This window comes from Mustela nigripes, chromosome 8, assembly GCF_022355385.1.
Source record: "Mustela nigripes isolate SB6536 chromosome 8, MUSNIG.SB6536, whole genome shotgun sequence".
Taxonomy (NCBI): domain Eukaryota; kingdom Metazoa; phylum Chordata; class Mammalia; order Carnivora; family Mustelidae; genus Mustela; species Mustela nigripes.
Window position 1 is genome coordinate 80,562,950 of NC_081564.1, and position 17,334 is coordinate 80,580,283.

The 17,334-nt window shown below is 37.9% G+C and overlaps 1 protein-coding gene across 1 annotated transcript in view; it reads left to right on the forward strand.

The window, feature by feature from the left end:
- The window catches only part of CDH7 (cadherin 7), a 120,895-nt gene that overhangs the window by 72,862 nt on the left and 30,699 nt on the right, over positions 1 to 17,334 (forward strand). Inside the window, exon 7 of the mRNA XM_059410091.1 lies at positions 8,363 to 8,616. Within this exon, the coding sequence (XP_059266074.1) occupies positions 8,363 to 8,616 (254 nt within the window). The remainder of the gene's footprint in view (positions 1 to 8,362; positions 8,617 to 17,334) is intronic.

Genomic DNA, 17,334 nt, shown 5'->3' on the forward strand with positions numbered 1-17,334 from the left:
TAGATAATAAATACAGGATATAAACCAATAAGGAGTGATTAGAAAAGTCAAAGGCCCGGAATTCAAAGAAATTCGCACGTCTAGATATGACCCCTCTCTCGCTGTTTCATTTGCTCATTTCGAGTCTATTTTGGTTCATTTTCACTGGAGGTGCTGCCATCACATATCAGAACCTAAAACCACCAAACTTTCATTCTGTTTCTCTCCACAGCTGTGTCAGCTCTTCATTGCCACTTAACAAATCACCCTCCCAAAAGACGACTTTAAACAACACTATTTGTTTACATCATGATTTTGTGGGTGAACAATTTGGTGGGCGTTCAGCCGGCTGACTTTTCTGCTGGTCCTAGGTAGGCTTGCACATGGATCAGTGGTCAGCTCCTGGTCAACTCGGCGGCTCTGCCTCTGCGTGGAGGTAGCTGGCTATCTGCTGGCACCAGGGGGTATACAAATGTGTCTCATAGCATCCAGTTGCTAACTTGGGTTTGTTCCAAGAATGGTGAGAACAGAAGCTACAAGGTCTCTTGAAGCCGATATCCAGAATGGGTACATCTCTGCTGCCCCATTACATTCATCAAAGCAAGAGAGGCCCCCTCAGGTTTGAGAAGAGAGTGAAAAGAGAGGAGCTGTACAATACTGTGGATGCTGGGAAAGTAGAAAAAAAGACTTTGAGTCCCAGCTGTGCTCCAAAGAAACTAAAAAGTCTTCAGGTTACACATTATATGGAATGGCAAAAGTAAGACAGAATCTTAGGTCAGCTGACTGTAGACTATAGTCTTCTGTCCTGTTTCAGCGTTGCTCACAAAATAATTGTGTGGATCAAAATAAATTAATAATTAAATAAAAAATGAAATAAATTAATATCTGCTGCTGTTTGATAAAAGCTCCCAGGAAAATAGGAGCTAAACTGCCTTTGGGTCATAATCTGGATTCAGCCTGCCTGAAAAGGTGTGAGACTTTTCCACAGGAAGTCACTGGGTCTAGTCAGTGGTGCATGCTGGGAAATAGGGGCCTCTGCCTGAGCTGTTGTGTGATCCTCGTTTTAAACACTGGGCAGGAATAGAGTCATTTGGAAGGCTTGTTTTCTATTTTCTGCTTGTGAATAAAAAAAAGCCTACTGAATTCACAGTAGGAGGTGGTGGTGCACAGAATCATGTGCCCCCTCCCCCATCCCTGAGATATCTATGTGCTAATCCCTGGAACCTGTGAGCAGTTTACCTTACATGACAAAAGGAATATTGCAGACGTGATTACGTTAAGGGGCTTGAGATGCAGAGATTGTCATGGATTATCTCCTAGGGCTCAGGGTAATCTCAGGGTCCTTACATGAGGGATGCGGAAAGATTCAGTCGGAAGAGTAGAGACCTGGTAACAGAACCAGAGGAAGATAGAAGGAGTGGCTGTGAGCCAGGACTACAGGTGGCTCCTGGAAGCTGGCATGATTCTTCCCTGAAGCCTTGGGAAGGAGCACAGCCCTGTCAACACCTTGATTCTGACCTCTGAATCCCAAAATGGTAAAACAATAAATTGATGGGTTTTTTTAATCCACTACATTTGTGGTGGTTTGCTACTGCAGCAGTAGGAAATTAATACAGAAGTCCTAGTTGAACATTTCTGTGAGCTGGAGAGCTAATCCAGAGAACAGAACATGAACAAGAAAGCCAGACATTCATTAACTAGGTATGGATAAGAATCTGGGTAATTGCTGATTTAGGCGTTCCGTTCTCAAGTTGGAAGACTATGTGATGGCAGTAGACAGTCTGGTGATGAGAGCTCTCAATTTCTCTCTCACCACTGCGGTGTGGACTGCTTATTTCCTACATCAGTTTGACATGGTTTAATCCCACTTTCTTCCTTTGTCATCATACTGAGATTCACTACTACTCTTTTTGTTTGTTTTAGGTTATCGGATTCCTACTTCCAATTCATTCTTAGTTTGTGAGAACAGAGACACTGAGGCCACCCTGTGTGATTATGAGCTAGGAACTCGGTCTGTCCTTGGCTCAGTTTCCAGATTTGTCAGAAAGATCTGTTAAGAGCTATATTATCTTAACAGTATTATCTTGTGAGAACCAATGAGTTATAGCAGTTAATAAATTAATATTGTAAATGCATTGAATGATAACCTACATATGGGAAGGACTATATAAATGTGCATTGTTAATGGGGAATACATTTAGCAGTTTATGGTTCTGCCTCTTTGTAGATAAGTTCAACTAAAAATTTGAAACATATATGCATTTAGTTGACGGGTCTTCGAATTTGTTTTAAGTTAGAAAATACCAAATTCAGTCTGAAGTCAGATGAGACAGAGGGATGTTGAGTTAAGAGCTAGAGTGTATGGATGGGGTGGGGGATAACAGCATTATCTAAAGGCAAAGTAAATTTTCTTGTATCTTCATGACAGGAGGTAGTTTTACAACTTGGAGCAAGACTCAGGCTGAAGGTTGGCCCCTACTCTCCACAGCAGCTCACAGGTAGAGGCTCTGTCTTCCTTGATGATGACATTTCAAAGAAATGACTCCCCTGTTTCTTGAGGAAGACATTCCTAGGCTGTAAAAATGACAAGAAACTTTAAAAAAAAAATTCCATCTCAAAGGGGCAGAGAATGAACTTACAATACATGCTGTCTATACTAACTGCTCTAAGAAATGGTAGGTCAGGGGCCAAGAGCAGGAGCAGAAGCCTGTCTAAATTTAGGCAAGTGGGGGAAACCTTAAGGCTTTCTCAGGCACAACCCAGGGAAGGGAGAAGACAAAGGCAGTCGCATAGTTGCACATAATGAAGGGATGCTTTGCTTTTGAAAAATAGTTGGGGGAATCACTTTAGAACTCTTGTTATTGTATTTAAATGTACAAAATTATTCTAGCAGAGAGAGCTTTTTCAAGATTGTAGGTCACTTTTAAGGTTCTGGACAGTAGATTTATGTAGAGTAAAATAATTGCAAAGGGAAAATTGTAATTGAGGATTATTTTCCCATAGGTATGGCTTCATTTAAGCCCATTTACTTAATGGGGAAAAGATGTGTGTTAGTTTGATCAACAAGGCGGGAAGATATTGAAAGCAACAGAATATACTTCGATCCAAAAGATAGCTGGAATCTCTAGAAAAAGAAGTGTTCTTAAAAATGACAATAGTCTTAGTGCTTTTATATAAAATCAACATTAAACATAGACACTAAATATAGAGTCAGGCACGTGTGTGTGTGTGTGCGCACACACACTCTCTCTCTCTCTCTCTCTCATCAGCCCTTTTGGTACGATGCCATGGTTAGAAGAGCAGAATGAACAATTTCCAAAAGAAGAGTTTAACTTGGATCCATTCCTAAACATCAACACAAGCATTGCCCAAAAGTGCAAGATCTAAAAGGAGGCCACTGAGCTTAATGAGAGCACATTTGGCTGGAGACCAGAAGCCAAGAGATATGGAGAAAGAAAAATGCAGTGCAGTGATTTTATTAAATGGATTCAAGATGCCGTTTTCACTTAGGTTTTACTATTTAAAAGGCTAAAAATGGCAGGGACAACTATGCATATCCCACTATTAATGATAGTTGGGGTGTTTGTTTTGTTTTGTTTGTTTGTTTTTAATTCAAGCCACCATATTATAAACTGACTGCTGAAGATATAGGCCTAGGTGTCATGGGGGAAACATAGGGGAAGAAGGGGTGGTTTTAACTTTCCTTTGATTTGCTTACAATCTAGCAGGAAGTAATGGCACTAAGAATAATGTAATAGTAACAGAGTGAATATTTATATAACAGTTACTCTGTCAGTCAATGTTCTAAGTGTTTTAAATTTAGGAATACTTTATAGCAAACCTATATGTTGGTGAGGTGGGCAGTACCTAAATGTGATAATGCCATATAATAAAAGACCCTAATTGCTCTTGGATTCTGCTTTTTATAGCAGGAAGGGAATGGGTGGTGGGTGGACATGGCCTTGACTTCACATAGTGTGTCTTCCCCCTCTACACATGTAACTCTGGACTTTCCCTGGAACTCTCTGCTGTTTGATTTTCACATCCATTAATAATACCAGCTTTGCATCTTTTAAAATGCGTGTTAAAGATGTGTATAAAACGTCATTTATGGTTAGCTTTCCATTTAAAGAAGTTTTATTATCCGTTAGGCAAGGGGATTATGGGAACATTAATAAAGAAGGTGATGGTGGGTCTCCATATTTCAGTACGACAAATGGAAGACAAAATCACATGAAAGCAGGACCATCAGGTGATAAGAACTGGACGACAGTGTGCTCCTTATAGTGAAGAGTTCATTTTAATTGTGCTGAAAGGGATAGGAGGAAGAAGGGTGAGCATCTAATCTGGAAAAATAAGCTTATTATCTTGGGCTCCTTAGATCAGGGGTTGACAAACAACTGCCTGTTTCTGTACAGCTCAAGGACTATGGATGGTTTTATATTTTTAAATGATTGAAAAAATGGGAGGAAGACGGATGTTGTGTGATACGTGGAAGTTACGTAGAACATGCGTTTCATTGCCTGTACGTGAAGCATTATTGGCACATGGCCACACTAATTCATTTACAGGTGGCAGAGAATGTACAACCTGCAAAGCCCAATTATTTAGTATCTTTCCTTACAGGAAAAGGTTGTTCACCCCTACCTTAGTTACAATGCTTATTTTTTAAATTGTTTTATTTTAATTCTAGCATAGTTAACATAGCATTGTACTGGTTTCAGGTGCACAGTACAGTGGCACAGCGGTTTTGTGTGTTATTCAGTTCTCATCAAGGACGTGACCTCTTTCCTCATCCCCCTCACCTGTTTCACCCATCCCTCACCTGCCTCCCCTGTGTGGACCCTCAGTTTGTAGTTTTGTTTTGTTTTGTTTTGTTTTAATCCTGCCGTTCATCATTTCTGATGGCAAAAAATGTAAACAGCCCTATTTTGTAGTCTAGGAATATATACCAAACAAGCCGCTTCTCTCTTTCACAGTCTCTGACATGCATGTTGCTGGACAGATGAAACACACCTTGTTCAGGTCTCAGAATGGCTCTGTGGCATCCCTGGCTTGGGTCTCATGACTCCCGTTTGAATCCAGGTTCTCATTCACCCTACCTACTGCTTGCTATTGTGGGCTACAGGGTGAAGAGTGTTTTGGTTTCCTTTCCAATTATATATCATCTCCAGTGACATGTAGTTCCACTATGGGATAGAATCTGTTTAGACATTACCTTTTACTTTGTGTTTCCTCAGTTGTTATTTTAACTTTCTTTTCCCCCAAGTAAAACTCCGTTCATTAAATCTAATAGTTATAGAACGTATTGCTTAGATAGAAGTCAATAAGAAAGAGAAATAGAATTAAAATTTTATTGCAAAAGCTTTCTCTTCAATGTGGTTAACAACCCTATCTGTCACACCACACCCCTCTTTGAAAACTAGATGTCTGGCTGATTCTGATTTGCCCTGAAAATCATTTTGTGTAGCAATTTCTTTTGTCTGTAATCTTGATTCATAGCCTTTCATATGAATTATTTTATTGCTCTATTTTCATAATAGCTCTTAGGCAACCAATCATCATGCAAGATATTGTGTTTCATTATGACTCAGTGGCATCCAGATGTCTATACCTCATGTTGTTGCCTTTTAGACATATTAAAAAAAAATTTTCCCATAAAATAGTTGCATTCATTTGTGCAGTAAATTTTAAATTTTTCTTCATATGCCAGTCAAACTTTTACTTGAATACAGAAATACTTGTTATCCCTTTTGATAGAGCTGAATGAATATCTTAAAAGTGGTTGTGGTTTTGAATTGATTTAAAAGGAGATGGTAAACAGGATTTTTAAGACATTCTGTGATAAACAGAAACACACTATATAAAAGTAAGTTTTCTCCTATTGGCCAGTTTTATAAGTAATTTAAGAACAAAGTACACAGGTTACTATCCAAGCTATGTGTGTGTTTAGAGTAAGTGAATGCACTTAGGTAAATATATATTTTTTTTATTCTTAACAATACCCAAATTAAATATTGGATTACATGTATGGACACCACACAATGTTAACACGGAGGTCAGCCTTCTTACAAGAGGCTTTGCATCACAATTACCCAATGAGCCTTTTAAAAATACATACGCTTCATCGTGGCTCTGCTGAATCCGAATCTTTGAAGGGGAACAGGTGTGTCAGAAAACCCCTGGGTAGTTCGGATCCCCACATTTGGTTGAGAACCATTGGTCAGGAAACATTTTTAGGTAATAGAAAAAAAAGGTAGCATCATCAAAACATCAGTGAATTTGTTGATAAGTTGGTCTTTAGGGCACTGTGTACCACGTGCCCCTGTATTTTCAGATGAAATCTCAGAATGAATTAAAACTGCCTTTTCCTGTAGCAATTCTAAGAAGTCTTTTTTTTTTTTTTTTTTTTTTTTTTTTAAGTTTTTATTTATTTATTTGACAGAGAGAGAGATCACAAGTAGGCAGAGAGGCAGGCAGAGAGAGAGAGGAGGAAGCAGGCTCTGTGCTGAGCAGAGAGCCCGATATGGGACTCGATCCCTGGATCCTGAGATCATGAACTGAGCCGAAGGCAGCGGCTTAACCCACTGAGCCACCCAGGTGCCCTCTAAGAAGTCTTTTGTGGTAAAGAAAACCAATATACTTGACTGTTCCTTCCCCCACTCCCTCCTTTTGGTGATCAGGATTCCCTGGGGCAAATACATAGTTCAATTTTAAGGCTGTGTGTCCTGGTTATCTGTGGTCTAGTTCTTTCTAATTCAACAAGAATTTATTGGGTCCCCTTCTATCTACTGAATTCATAATGGGCCCTGGGAATGCTAGTAATTAACAAAACAGTCTGGAGCTTACAGTCTATTGGATGAGACAGATGTGAACCAGTAAAAATTTCAGTAAGTGCTCCCTGATCTAGATATTGTAAACCTATTTTTGAGTATTGATTTATATATTTTCCCCTCAGTATTAACCAGAGATGAGCCATGGAAACGTTTTATGTAACATATAACTGCAAACACACACATATCTATATTTATTTTGTATGTACATGGGTTTCTGTGTGTACATGTTATGTTTTATATCAACAGTACAGATATATATCCTGCTTGTCATATAGACATATATGCAGTGTATATATACATATAGTGTGTGTATCTATATATCCTATTTTCTATTTATACGACTACATTGTTTATTTTAGTCAGCATCACACCTTTGGGGAAGGCTTGGAATATATGCTTTCCCACATACATGCACACACCTGCCCATGCACATGAGATGAAGTTGGATTCCAATTCTCAATATTACATTTTAACTCCTTTTCTCTAATACATATTTGTGATGTAACCATTAGGTAAAAATTACAATTAAGTAAACCATGCTTTGTATTTGGTAGCATTTCGGGCCATTTCTTTACTTTTTTAAAAAGGGATATTTTTGTTTTATCTCCTTGAGTGCAAGGAATATTTGGGCACAGTTTTTCAGTGGTGAGATTGAGCTTGAAAGTCATAAAAATCTGTGACTCTTTATTTGCAAATAAGAGAAAGCATTTCTCTTTCTCTTCTCTTCCTTGAAAAAGAGAGGCATTTTTATTGTCACAAACAACTTCAGCATATTGTGTATGTAATTCTTTTTTTTTTCACAGATGGTGCTTTCCTAGGACAACATTTAATTGCCCTTACAACTTTTTAAAGCTACCAAATGGTTTAACTGGGGTCACTGTTTTTGAGTTAAGTGTTGGCATGCTAATCATCTTGGAAAGTTGCAGGACTATTTTGGAATGTAACTCTCAGCCATCAGACACAGAGACACAGAGTATACTGGTAGAGGAATTGTGGAGAAACAATGGGTGCTTCTTCGAGAACTGGCTGTGTTTTCAGATGGCACAACATTCAACATCACACCTATACTGTGTGGCTGCCTTGGACCACCTAACAGCTCAGGATTGTAATGGAGTCCCTGAAATCAATAAAGATGACCTTTTAAATGAGAAATCCAGTGGAAAGTTATATTTTTCTTTCTTTTTAATGCACACCCTGGATAGTGCAGTTAAATTACATGGTTGAAGGATATTATATTGATGTCCCTGTTGGAAAGAGTTTTCAATCTTATCAGTTGTCTTTCAAATAATATTCTAAAGACTTGCATTTGCCCATGCAATGTACAGCAGCAGAGTGGATTAAGTTAGCTCCAAAGCACTTACCATTGTCTATGAGCCAGAAAAACCACAAGGATTCTGATTGGCATTATTATTTATTATTTGTGAATGCTGATGGTGCATTTTCATGGTGGAGTCCTTTCTATGCTTATTGGCATTCATAAATGAAAAGGCTCTGCTTAGCTGACTATTTAATTGGTAATTTAATTTCCCTAATAACTTTCTTTACAGGACCTGGATTTTGAAGCCAAAACAAGTTACACACTCCGGATAGAAGCTGCAAACAAAGATGCCGACCCTCGCTTTCTAAGCCTGGGACCATTCAGCGACACGACAACGGTGAAGATAATTGTGGAGGATGTGGACGAGCCCCCCGTGTTTTCCTCACCTTTGTACCCCATGGAGGTGTCAGAAGCTACCCAAGTTGGAAATATCATTGGCACTGTAGCAGCTCATGACCCAGATTCTTCCAACAGCCCTGTGAGGTAAAAAGCTCATTTCTCTTCTTTCTGGCAGTTTGCAACAATGTGCTTTATTCACAACTAGCAGGTTTCTATATTATGATGCTCTTGATTCATAGCAAATGAAGACCAGTTTTGTCTCCGTATTGAGCCATAGCAGCGGAAGTGAAACAGGATCAGAACAACTCGACATTTTACTAATTTAAAAATGTTTCACCTGATTATCCAAGGCCATTATCATGTAGCGATATTCTTAGGCACTCATTATCATCCACAAGCCATAGCTGATGTTCCTATTGAACCAATTATCCTGAGCTCTTTCAAAGCCAACTGTGTTCAAAGATGAAGTGATGCATGTCCTAGTTGTAAGATACAGACATATATGAGAAAGCTAATTTTATAAACAATTAAAATTAGGGATTAAATTTTAAACAAATCATATTTTTTACACACTGACCTATTTGGATAGCATATTTTTTAAGTTTATTATTTCCACTTACAAAAAAAAAATACTGTATCTATATATAAGGACTATTTTTCAAATGTCTTATCAGTAGTCCTGTACCAAGACGAGACACATGGTTCTAAGCAACCGATCTCTTTATGACCAACAGAAAGGTGATAGGTAAGCCTTAGAATACCACAACAGTTTCACACTTTCAGTTTTACTTCTAAGGTACAACGTAATATTGACATGAATGTTTTTGCGTATGTATGTGTTAGTATGTGTGTGCACATGAGACATCTTTTTAGGTGAATAGTCTATAGAGAATATACTTGAAATCACTTTGTATTACATGTCTTAATTTGTACTCATAAGTAAAACTTTAATGGGACATTTTGAATTTTGAGTACAAAGTTTAATAAAGTACAAAAATCACTGGATGTTTTATATTCAGATATATTCAATTAAAAGCTAGCCACAGCTTTTTAGATTTAACTGCTGTCTAGCAATGCTGAGTGCTTTTGAGGTAACTTCTGAGCTAAGTTTGGACATTGACAACAAAACATTATGAAAAGTATTTGTAATTTAGACAATAATTCTTAGTTAAGAAAAGCATAATCTTTTACCTTCCTAAAATAATAAACTTATTTAGGCATATGTAACTGCTCTGCTTTGCTTCTCTTTTGCCTGACATTAGTATCATAGTCTATGAAGAATTTGCATAAAATAATTGTTCAGAAATGAAGTCATAATCATCATTTCCCTATGTGATAAATTCAGGTTATATGGGTGGCTGTATTATTTTTAACAGAGTGATCATAAATTACTCCTAAGAATATAAGCTTCCATGTGATAGAACATTTGAAAGTCACAAATGTACCAGAGAGAACAAGCCTTCCCCTTTTCCCTGTCATAGCCCAGCCTTCATCGTCAAAACAGGTTCCTGGCTTAAGCTCAGCTCCATCCAGTGAGTCTTGCTGACTTGCGAACACTTGGATTTGGGTTTTGTTATAGCATCACATCTCTTACTGAAACACGTTAAGTCTCCTCCCCTTATGATCAGACACAACGTGATTGTATGCATAGATCAGCTATTGGGAATAGTCTGACTTCTGCTTAAATCATTTCATTTCATGGGGAAAAAGAGAATTTTTTCATGAAATTGGGGATATAAAAAAAGGAGACACTGATCCGTAACATAATTGAGTACTTGAATGAGAGAAGATAAGAAATCTTGTTTCTTCTTTTTCCTTTACCCATTTCCTGTGCTTCATCCTGTGAAAGCCTCTGACATAAATATTTCACTTTTTGTAGTATTTTATTTGAAACAATGCAGCATTATATAATAATGTGGGGAGGAAGGAAGAGAAGGACCAAGCAGCTAAGTGCCTTGAGTTAGAGATGAAGTGGCCTCCTGGTCTCCTCTCTGACGCACAGAGATGGAAGGGTCATATGTGAACTCCCTTGATTTTGGACATAAAGATCTCTGTGGCTTTTGTCAATGAAAGAAGCTGAAAGAAAAATTTATTTTTACCTCATTTTCATTTTCTTAATGCTAATGAAGGTGATCTGAAAAGTTCAAGTTAGTACTAACTTATGTCAGATTTTTAAACTTTTTTTAAAAGATTTTATTTATTATTTATTTGACAGACAGAGAACACAAGTAGGCAGAGAGGCAAGGCAGAGAGAGAGAGAAGAGGAAGCAGGCTCCCCGCTGAACAGAGAGCCCAATGCGGGGCTCGATCCCAGGACCCTGGGATCATCACCCGAGTAGAAGACAGAGGTTTAACCCACTGAGCCACCCAGGTGCCCCATTATATCAGTTTTTGAGCCCAAGTCTCACAATTAAAGGTACAACCTTTGTTCAAAGGGACTAAAATATTGTTGGTGTGTGTGTATATATTTTCCTTTTTTTTTAATTAATTTCACGACTTAGTATTTACTACTTGTATTCTTGAAACATTTTTTTAAAATATTTTATTTATTTATTTATTTGACACAGAGAGAGAGAGAGATCACAAGTAGGCAGAGAGAGAAAAGGGGAAGCAGGCTCCCCACCAAGCAGAGAGCCTGATGTGGGACTCGATCCCAGGACCCTGAGATCATGTCTGGAGCCGAAGGCAGCAGCTTAACCCACTGAGCCACCCAGGCACCCTCTTGAAACATTTTTATACTATTTTTTTAAGGTCACTCAGTCATTCATGGCTGATTTTTTTTTTCTGGGTTTATCTTTGATATATTTCTCCTTTCGTATTTATTTGTGATATTGTTTAGGAAGCCAGGTTCCTCGTCTTCTAGTTTGATGAGTAGGTATGCATGCCTGCACATTTTCTAGAAGACTGGTTCTCTTTTCTCAGCACTGCTATTTGCCGAGTGACCTAGGGGATGCCCTTTAGCCAGCTAAGTTTCTGTCTGCCCAGTAAAAAGGAAAGGCACACTCTATCCCTGATTTATCCCAAGTTTTTTAAAAATTAAATGATAAAGGGAAAGTAACTAATGATTTTTAAGTGAGAATCATGACTTAAGTATTAGAAAGTATTATCATTGTGCATTGCTATTATTATAGTTTATTGGGTTTCATCCCGTTTTTGTTTCAAGGTCAGTAAGTCAGCAAAAGGAGGCATACTTTACAAGCAACTGTATTGGCGATCTGTATTGTGTTTTGTATTCACTTATATTCCAAAATATAGATGATATTATGTAGTTTAATGGATACAAATATGTGCTTGCATTGGGCATTCAAGTACCTATCAAAATGTAAGCTCTCCTTCAACAAAGGCCAGTGGATGGGCAAGGGGACATGGTCTGCTGAGATCCTAAGATAAATGAATTTCCAAATTGAGATAGAAACCACAGAGTCTTAGGGCTATGAGTTTTATGCTCACACCTTTAGAAATATTGGGATTTGTAGAGGAATGGAAAAGTAGTATTTGTTTCATTGTAATGGCTTAAAATTAGGCCAATAGTATTTGAATTGTAAACCAGGATGGGAAGTTGGATAATTAATATTTAAATTTATTGACTTTTTTTGTAGTATAATATTAAAATTGAGCATATGCTATTTATTTATTTTTTTTGAGCATATGCTATTTATAATTGGAATATTTACCAATATGTGGAGTGAGAGACTAGAATTGTAGAAAGAAATACATTTACTTTTCTCCAGAAAAGCAAAATTGAGATCCTTTTCTCATATGATCTCTGACTTGCTCAGCACTTTTTATTTTTACCTACTTTTGATGCCAGCCAAAGCTATGAGTAACTCTTCTCTGCGCATCTGCCCTTCCTTTAAAAGAGGACTGAGGCACCTATGTCATCATAAAGCATTTTGGCCACCAAGAAGCATAGTAGCAGTAGGTGGAAAGATTAAACAAACTCAGAGCCCGATGCTTAGCCAGAATATAATGCCATTGTGAGCTGTTATATCTTCACGATCGCTTGTCTAGCATCCAGGTGTGTTACGTCTCCCACCATGTCATATATACATTATCTTCCTCTTCCCATATAGAAACTGGAAGCCAAAAGTGGGAATTAGATGGTAGCTGAGATTACTTAGCCAGGAAAAAAAATGAGAAGAGGAGGCTCTTTCTAAAGCAAAAGTAGGTAATTGAGATCTCACGATCTTTGGGCTACCTTTATGTTTTCGTAGTTGCTTAATGTTTCATGTAAATATTTACCCCAAATAATATCAAATATCAGGGCTTAGCTATTGAACTTCGAAGGATGGGTCATGTTCTGCTGATGATTTTGATCGTCTTTCTAAGGGGTAGAAAGTTCCCACCTGTGTTTCTCATCGGTGAGGACAGACACTGTGGGAGCAGCCTAGAGTCTAAAGCACTCTTCATTCCTCATGTCAGCGCTGGGAGACGGAGCAGTGCAACAACACACGTTTATTAAGAACCTGCTTTGGGCCCAGTGCTGTGGAGAATATTGACAGGAAAAACAGAGATGAATAAAACATGTCCTCTGACCTCAAGGAACTTACAATCTGCTTGAAGACATAAGATCCCAGAAAAGTTAAACACAGCGAGGGGAGAAAGCATCAGAACTATAACATGGCCAATTGTGAGATAAATTGCAATCACTCCAAGCTCACTGGACAGGAGGCTTCATTTGAAGGAGAGAGAGCATCAACAGGGCTTTGAGGGGTGGCACAATTTGGACAAACCAAGAAAACATTATGCAAAGTCTGTTTATGTTTTATTTAGTTATAGCCTAAGAGTCTAGTGCTGTTTTATGAAATCAGCAGATTGGCTTCCATAGACAGCACAAGCCCAAAATCCCTATCCTAAAAATAGCCAATGGATTGAAACATGATATTACTACAAATAAGATCAGATGTGAAGAGGGTTTCATAAAAATTAATGGGGATGATTTTCAGCATTTCCAGCAATTTAAATACAGAACTACATTTGTATTTATGCTCAAGGATACCACAATAATAATACTTACCTGTAGGCTTTTTTGGCACTCCTGGTATTGTATGTTCTCAGATCAAAGGTGATAAAATAGTATCAGATATTACATTATGTAGTGTGACTAGTAAGAACACATTTGGATGTTTGAATAATTCAGTGTGTAGTTTTTAAAGGAGCTGGTATGCATGCATACATTTGTACCTATTATTTTAATCTAAATTATTTGCTACTTGTTACTATTTGATTTTCTAAGAAACTGAGCCAGTAACATAGAGAAAAATAGTGGTTTATGTGAACAATAGCAGAAATCGATTCTATCAGGAAGACATGAGCTATAATCCATTTCAAAATGCTGCCCAATTTAATGTAACTATCACTAAAAATGAAAAAAATATAAATATCTCTGTTCAGGTATGGTGAATTTTTTTTTAAATATATTTTTTGTTGTAGTAATGTTAATGTTAATATCCAGAGGTAATTTTTTAAATGTGTTAAGTAGGAAATTCCTAAGATCTTTGATCCATTTTTCCATCTTTTGTTATATTCTGGAATTACTACTCTGCTCAAGCAAAGGTCTTCTGAGTTAGCTTTTTTGAAGACTCCGGGTAAAATGAATTTACTGAAGATTACATTTCTCTTGATTTGTCCCTTGTAGTATTTTCTACGTTTGAAATGCTTATTGAAAAGCATGATGAATAGAAGACTATAAAATCCATAATGTTTGTGGTGTGAGTCTTTGGGAACTGTACACGAGGTGGAAGGAGTAAGGAGCTCTATTTACCTTGAACTGTACTGTTCGCATTCTTGAGTTACAATAACAGAAATTGGCATTGGTAACTGAAAAAAAGGAAAAGGAATTTATTGAAATAATTGGGGGTAGCTCACAGAGTTAAAGGAAAAATTGAATAGCTGGTCCTCACGAAAGAGAGGTTTTTGTTTTTTGTTTTTTTTAATAAATATGAGTTTTTTCTATAAATATGAGCAGCAAGAATGAGCAAATAATCTTTCGAGCATGCGGCAGTGGGACGAACCCGTGCCAACCCTTTTCTTTTCTCGTGGCCCTCTGTTTAAGGTTCACGGTTTCTTGGAAAGTTTTTTGGCCTGTCTTAGGACGTGTGTCCCGTCTCTTACCCAGGAAGTTCTGGGCATCTTGATGGTGAGTACCATCAAGATTGCATGAGATTGGGAAGGTTTAAATTGCCAACGGAATATTGAGTTGCCATTATCAGAAAGGGGTGAGGATGTAAACAGTGGCGTCTATTGTTTAGCTTTGTCAATGTATATTTGTCACATTACCTCTTGCCCTTTGGGGAGTAGCAGTGATACATTCGTGTTAATGTGGCTCACTCACCCAGAGGTCCTATTTCAGAGGATTGACATGCATATCAATAGCTGGACAATAAGAATGCTACTTGGGAAGAGCACTTAGATATTTTGATCGATCTCCATAGCTTACGGAACAGCAGCAATGATGATAATAGGTGCTTATTAAGGAATTCATTTTATAGGCGGTGTACAGAGCACTGAGCATCTACAGATATTTAAGATGTGGTCCCAGGCCTTTGCCATCTAGCTGTAGGAGATACTGTATACGAAAACCTATTTTTAAAAAAATCTAATATTAAATCTGGAAATGAGAAACCCATCTCATAAAGCCTTCTCATTTTGCAGCTAAAGACACAGAAGAATATAAATGGTGACTAGAAAGCTCAAATAAGTATAGTAGGTTAGGGGCCAGGTCGTGACCATAAATTTTGTCCTTTCATTCCTACGCTGTGGTTTGTAGTAGTGAGCGCAAAGCCCACAGATCCTGTATACTGCCAGGTTTCTTAAAAAGGCATAATTTGTAAGTTATTTTCATTTTAGTTTTTGTTTTTAGTTTAAATTAAAATAAAATGTATTTTTTAAAAAGTTGTAAGATCTGAGGAACAAGGAGATCCAAATATATGTCCTCCAACTGTTCACTACATTAAAGAATTTCAGTGACAGCCTGTATTCTTTATACAAACCAAGAAAGGACAATTATGGATTATATGTGTTTTATTTTTAAAACAGAATGGCTTTAATGAACTAAACTTTAGAGATTTTCCTTTGACTAAGAATTTTTTTTCTTAGCAATATACTATGGGTACATCCTTGATTTCTTCATACTAAGTGCCCTAATTTTTGATTTGATCCTAGGGAAATTACAGTTACAAAAATATGCAGTGACTATTTGTGATAATGTAGGGTAATCGCTGAGATCAGACACAGAAAATTTTGGAGATCTCTATTTCAACTCACTTTACTGATTAATAAACTTGAGCTGAAGGATTAAATGACTAGGAGTTCCCACAGGGAGTCAGAGCAGGCTTGGTGCTATTATCCTAGAATCTCCTGACTTCAAATCCTGGGGTCCCATAGTCCCATCACATCATAATACATTATGATAGTCTCCAAAATTATTCCTGGTGTGATGTAAGAGAAGCTCCATACTGTGGGGGCGGTGGGGGAGGTGGATGGATGAAGGTGAAGAAAACTGTTCGGCTGACAAAAATGTATAAATCTTAGCTTTTTGGTTTAAATCTTTATGCTTCTGATACTATTCTTAGGCTTTCTTTCTAAAACCATTACCCATTTTCTTCAAAATGATGTGTGGCAGGACCCTGTCCCATGAGCCTTGCTTTTCCTCCCAAATAAACCAACCACATTCTGAATGATTTGTTCTTCTGCACAAGCAAAGACCCTCTGAGGCCTGAGGGTCTCTGATCTTAGGCAGGAGTGCAGTTCCCCGGGATGGCAGCTAAGTCTCAGGTGTAAGGCTCGAAGGGCATTCAAAGATGGGAAAGATGGGGATGAGTTAGAGAAGGCAGGACAACCTCCCCAACAACCTCTGTGCCTCCCCCCATCTCCAGGACCTTGGAGACTCCCTAAGTATTTAAAAAAAAAGTAAAGAAAAGAAAAAAAAATTTTTCTTAATGTAATTAGAATGGCTTACTGCCTTAATGCCAGAGGACTATCTTCAAGGAACACAGAACTGAAATAATTGGAAAGGAGAAAAAATGGAGTATAGGAGGACCAAGATGAAGAGAGGCATAAGAAATGAAGATACACGTTGACTTTTCATTCATCAGTTAAGACATCAGTTTGACTTACAGTTTCAGGTAAGAGAGCATTGGGAAAAAGTAGAAAGAAGCTGAATTGGAGAATCGTAAGTGGCAGGGACCAAAAGCTTATTTATAGGTAATGTGGTATGTAACGGACGGACGGCTCAGATGACGGCTCTGAATCTTGGCTCCATCAACAACCAACTGTGAGACTTTAGTATCCAGTACTGAAATACCATAATAAGAGTACCTGCTTGCCCTAGTTAGAAATTGTGCTTGGCTAGTAGCAACAAAGCTTAACACTAATGACTTCCTAATGAGAAGTCTGGAGCTATACACCCAAGGACTGACAATTTGGCAGTATAATGTCATCAAGGGCCTTGGCTTCTCATATCAAGCACTCATCACCTCATATTTACAAGATGGCTTTTGGACCTCTTCCCATTGTGTTCACGTCCCAGGTGAGATGGAGGGGAAGGGCTGAATTAGCAGCTCTGTCCTACCATTTCAGGAGTTTTTCAGTGATGCTTGACTCAACAACTTTCATCTCATTTGCTACCACTTCAAGACACCAATACCACATCTATATAGGAGACTAGCAAATAGAGATGTTCAGCTGAATACATGCTGCCTCTAAACAAAAGCAGGTTCTAGTAATAAGAAGTAAGCGCAAATGAATATGAGATACGTAAATAGTCGTCTTTGTCACACATGACCTTTCAGAGTTGAGGATGCAGGAAAAAATGCAAACTAGGCTTTAATGCTCAAGTCCTTCTGAAAATGGGAAAGTTCT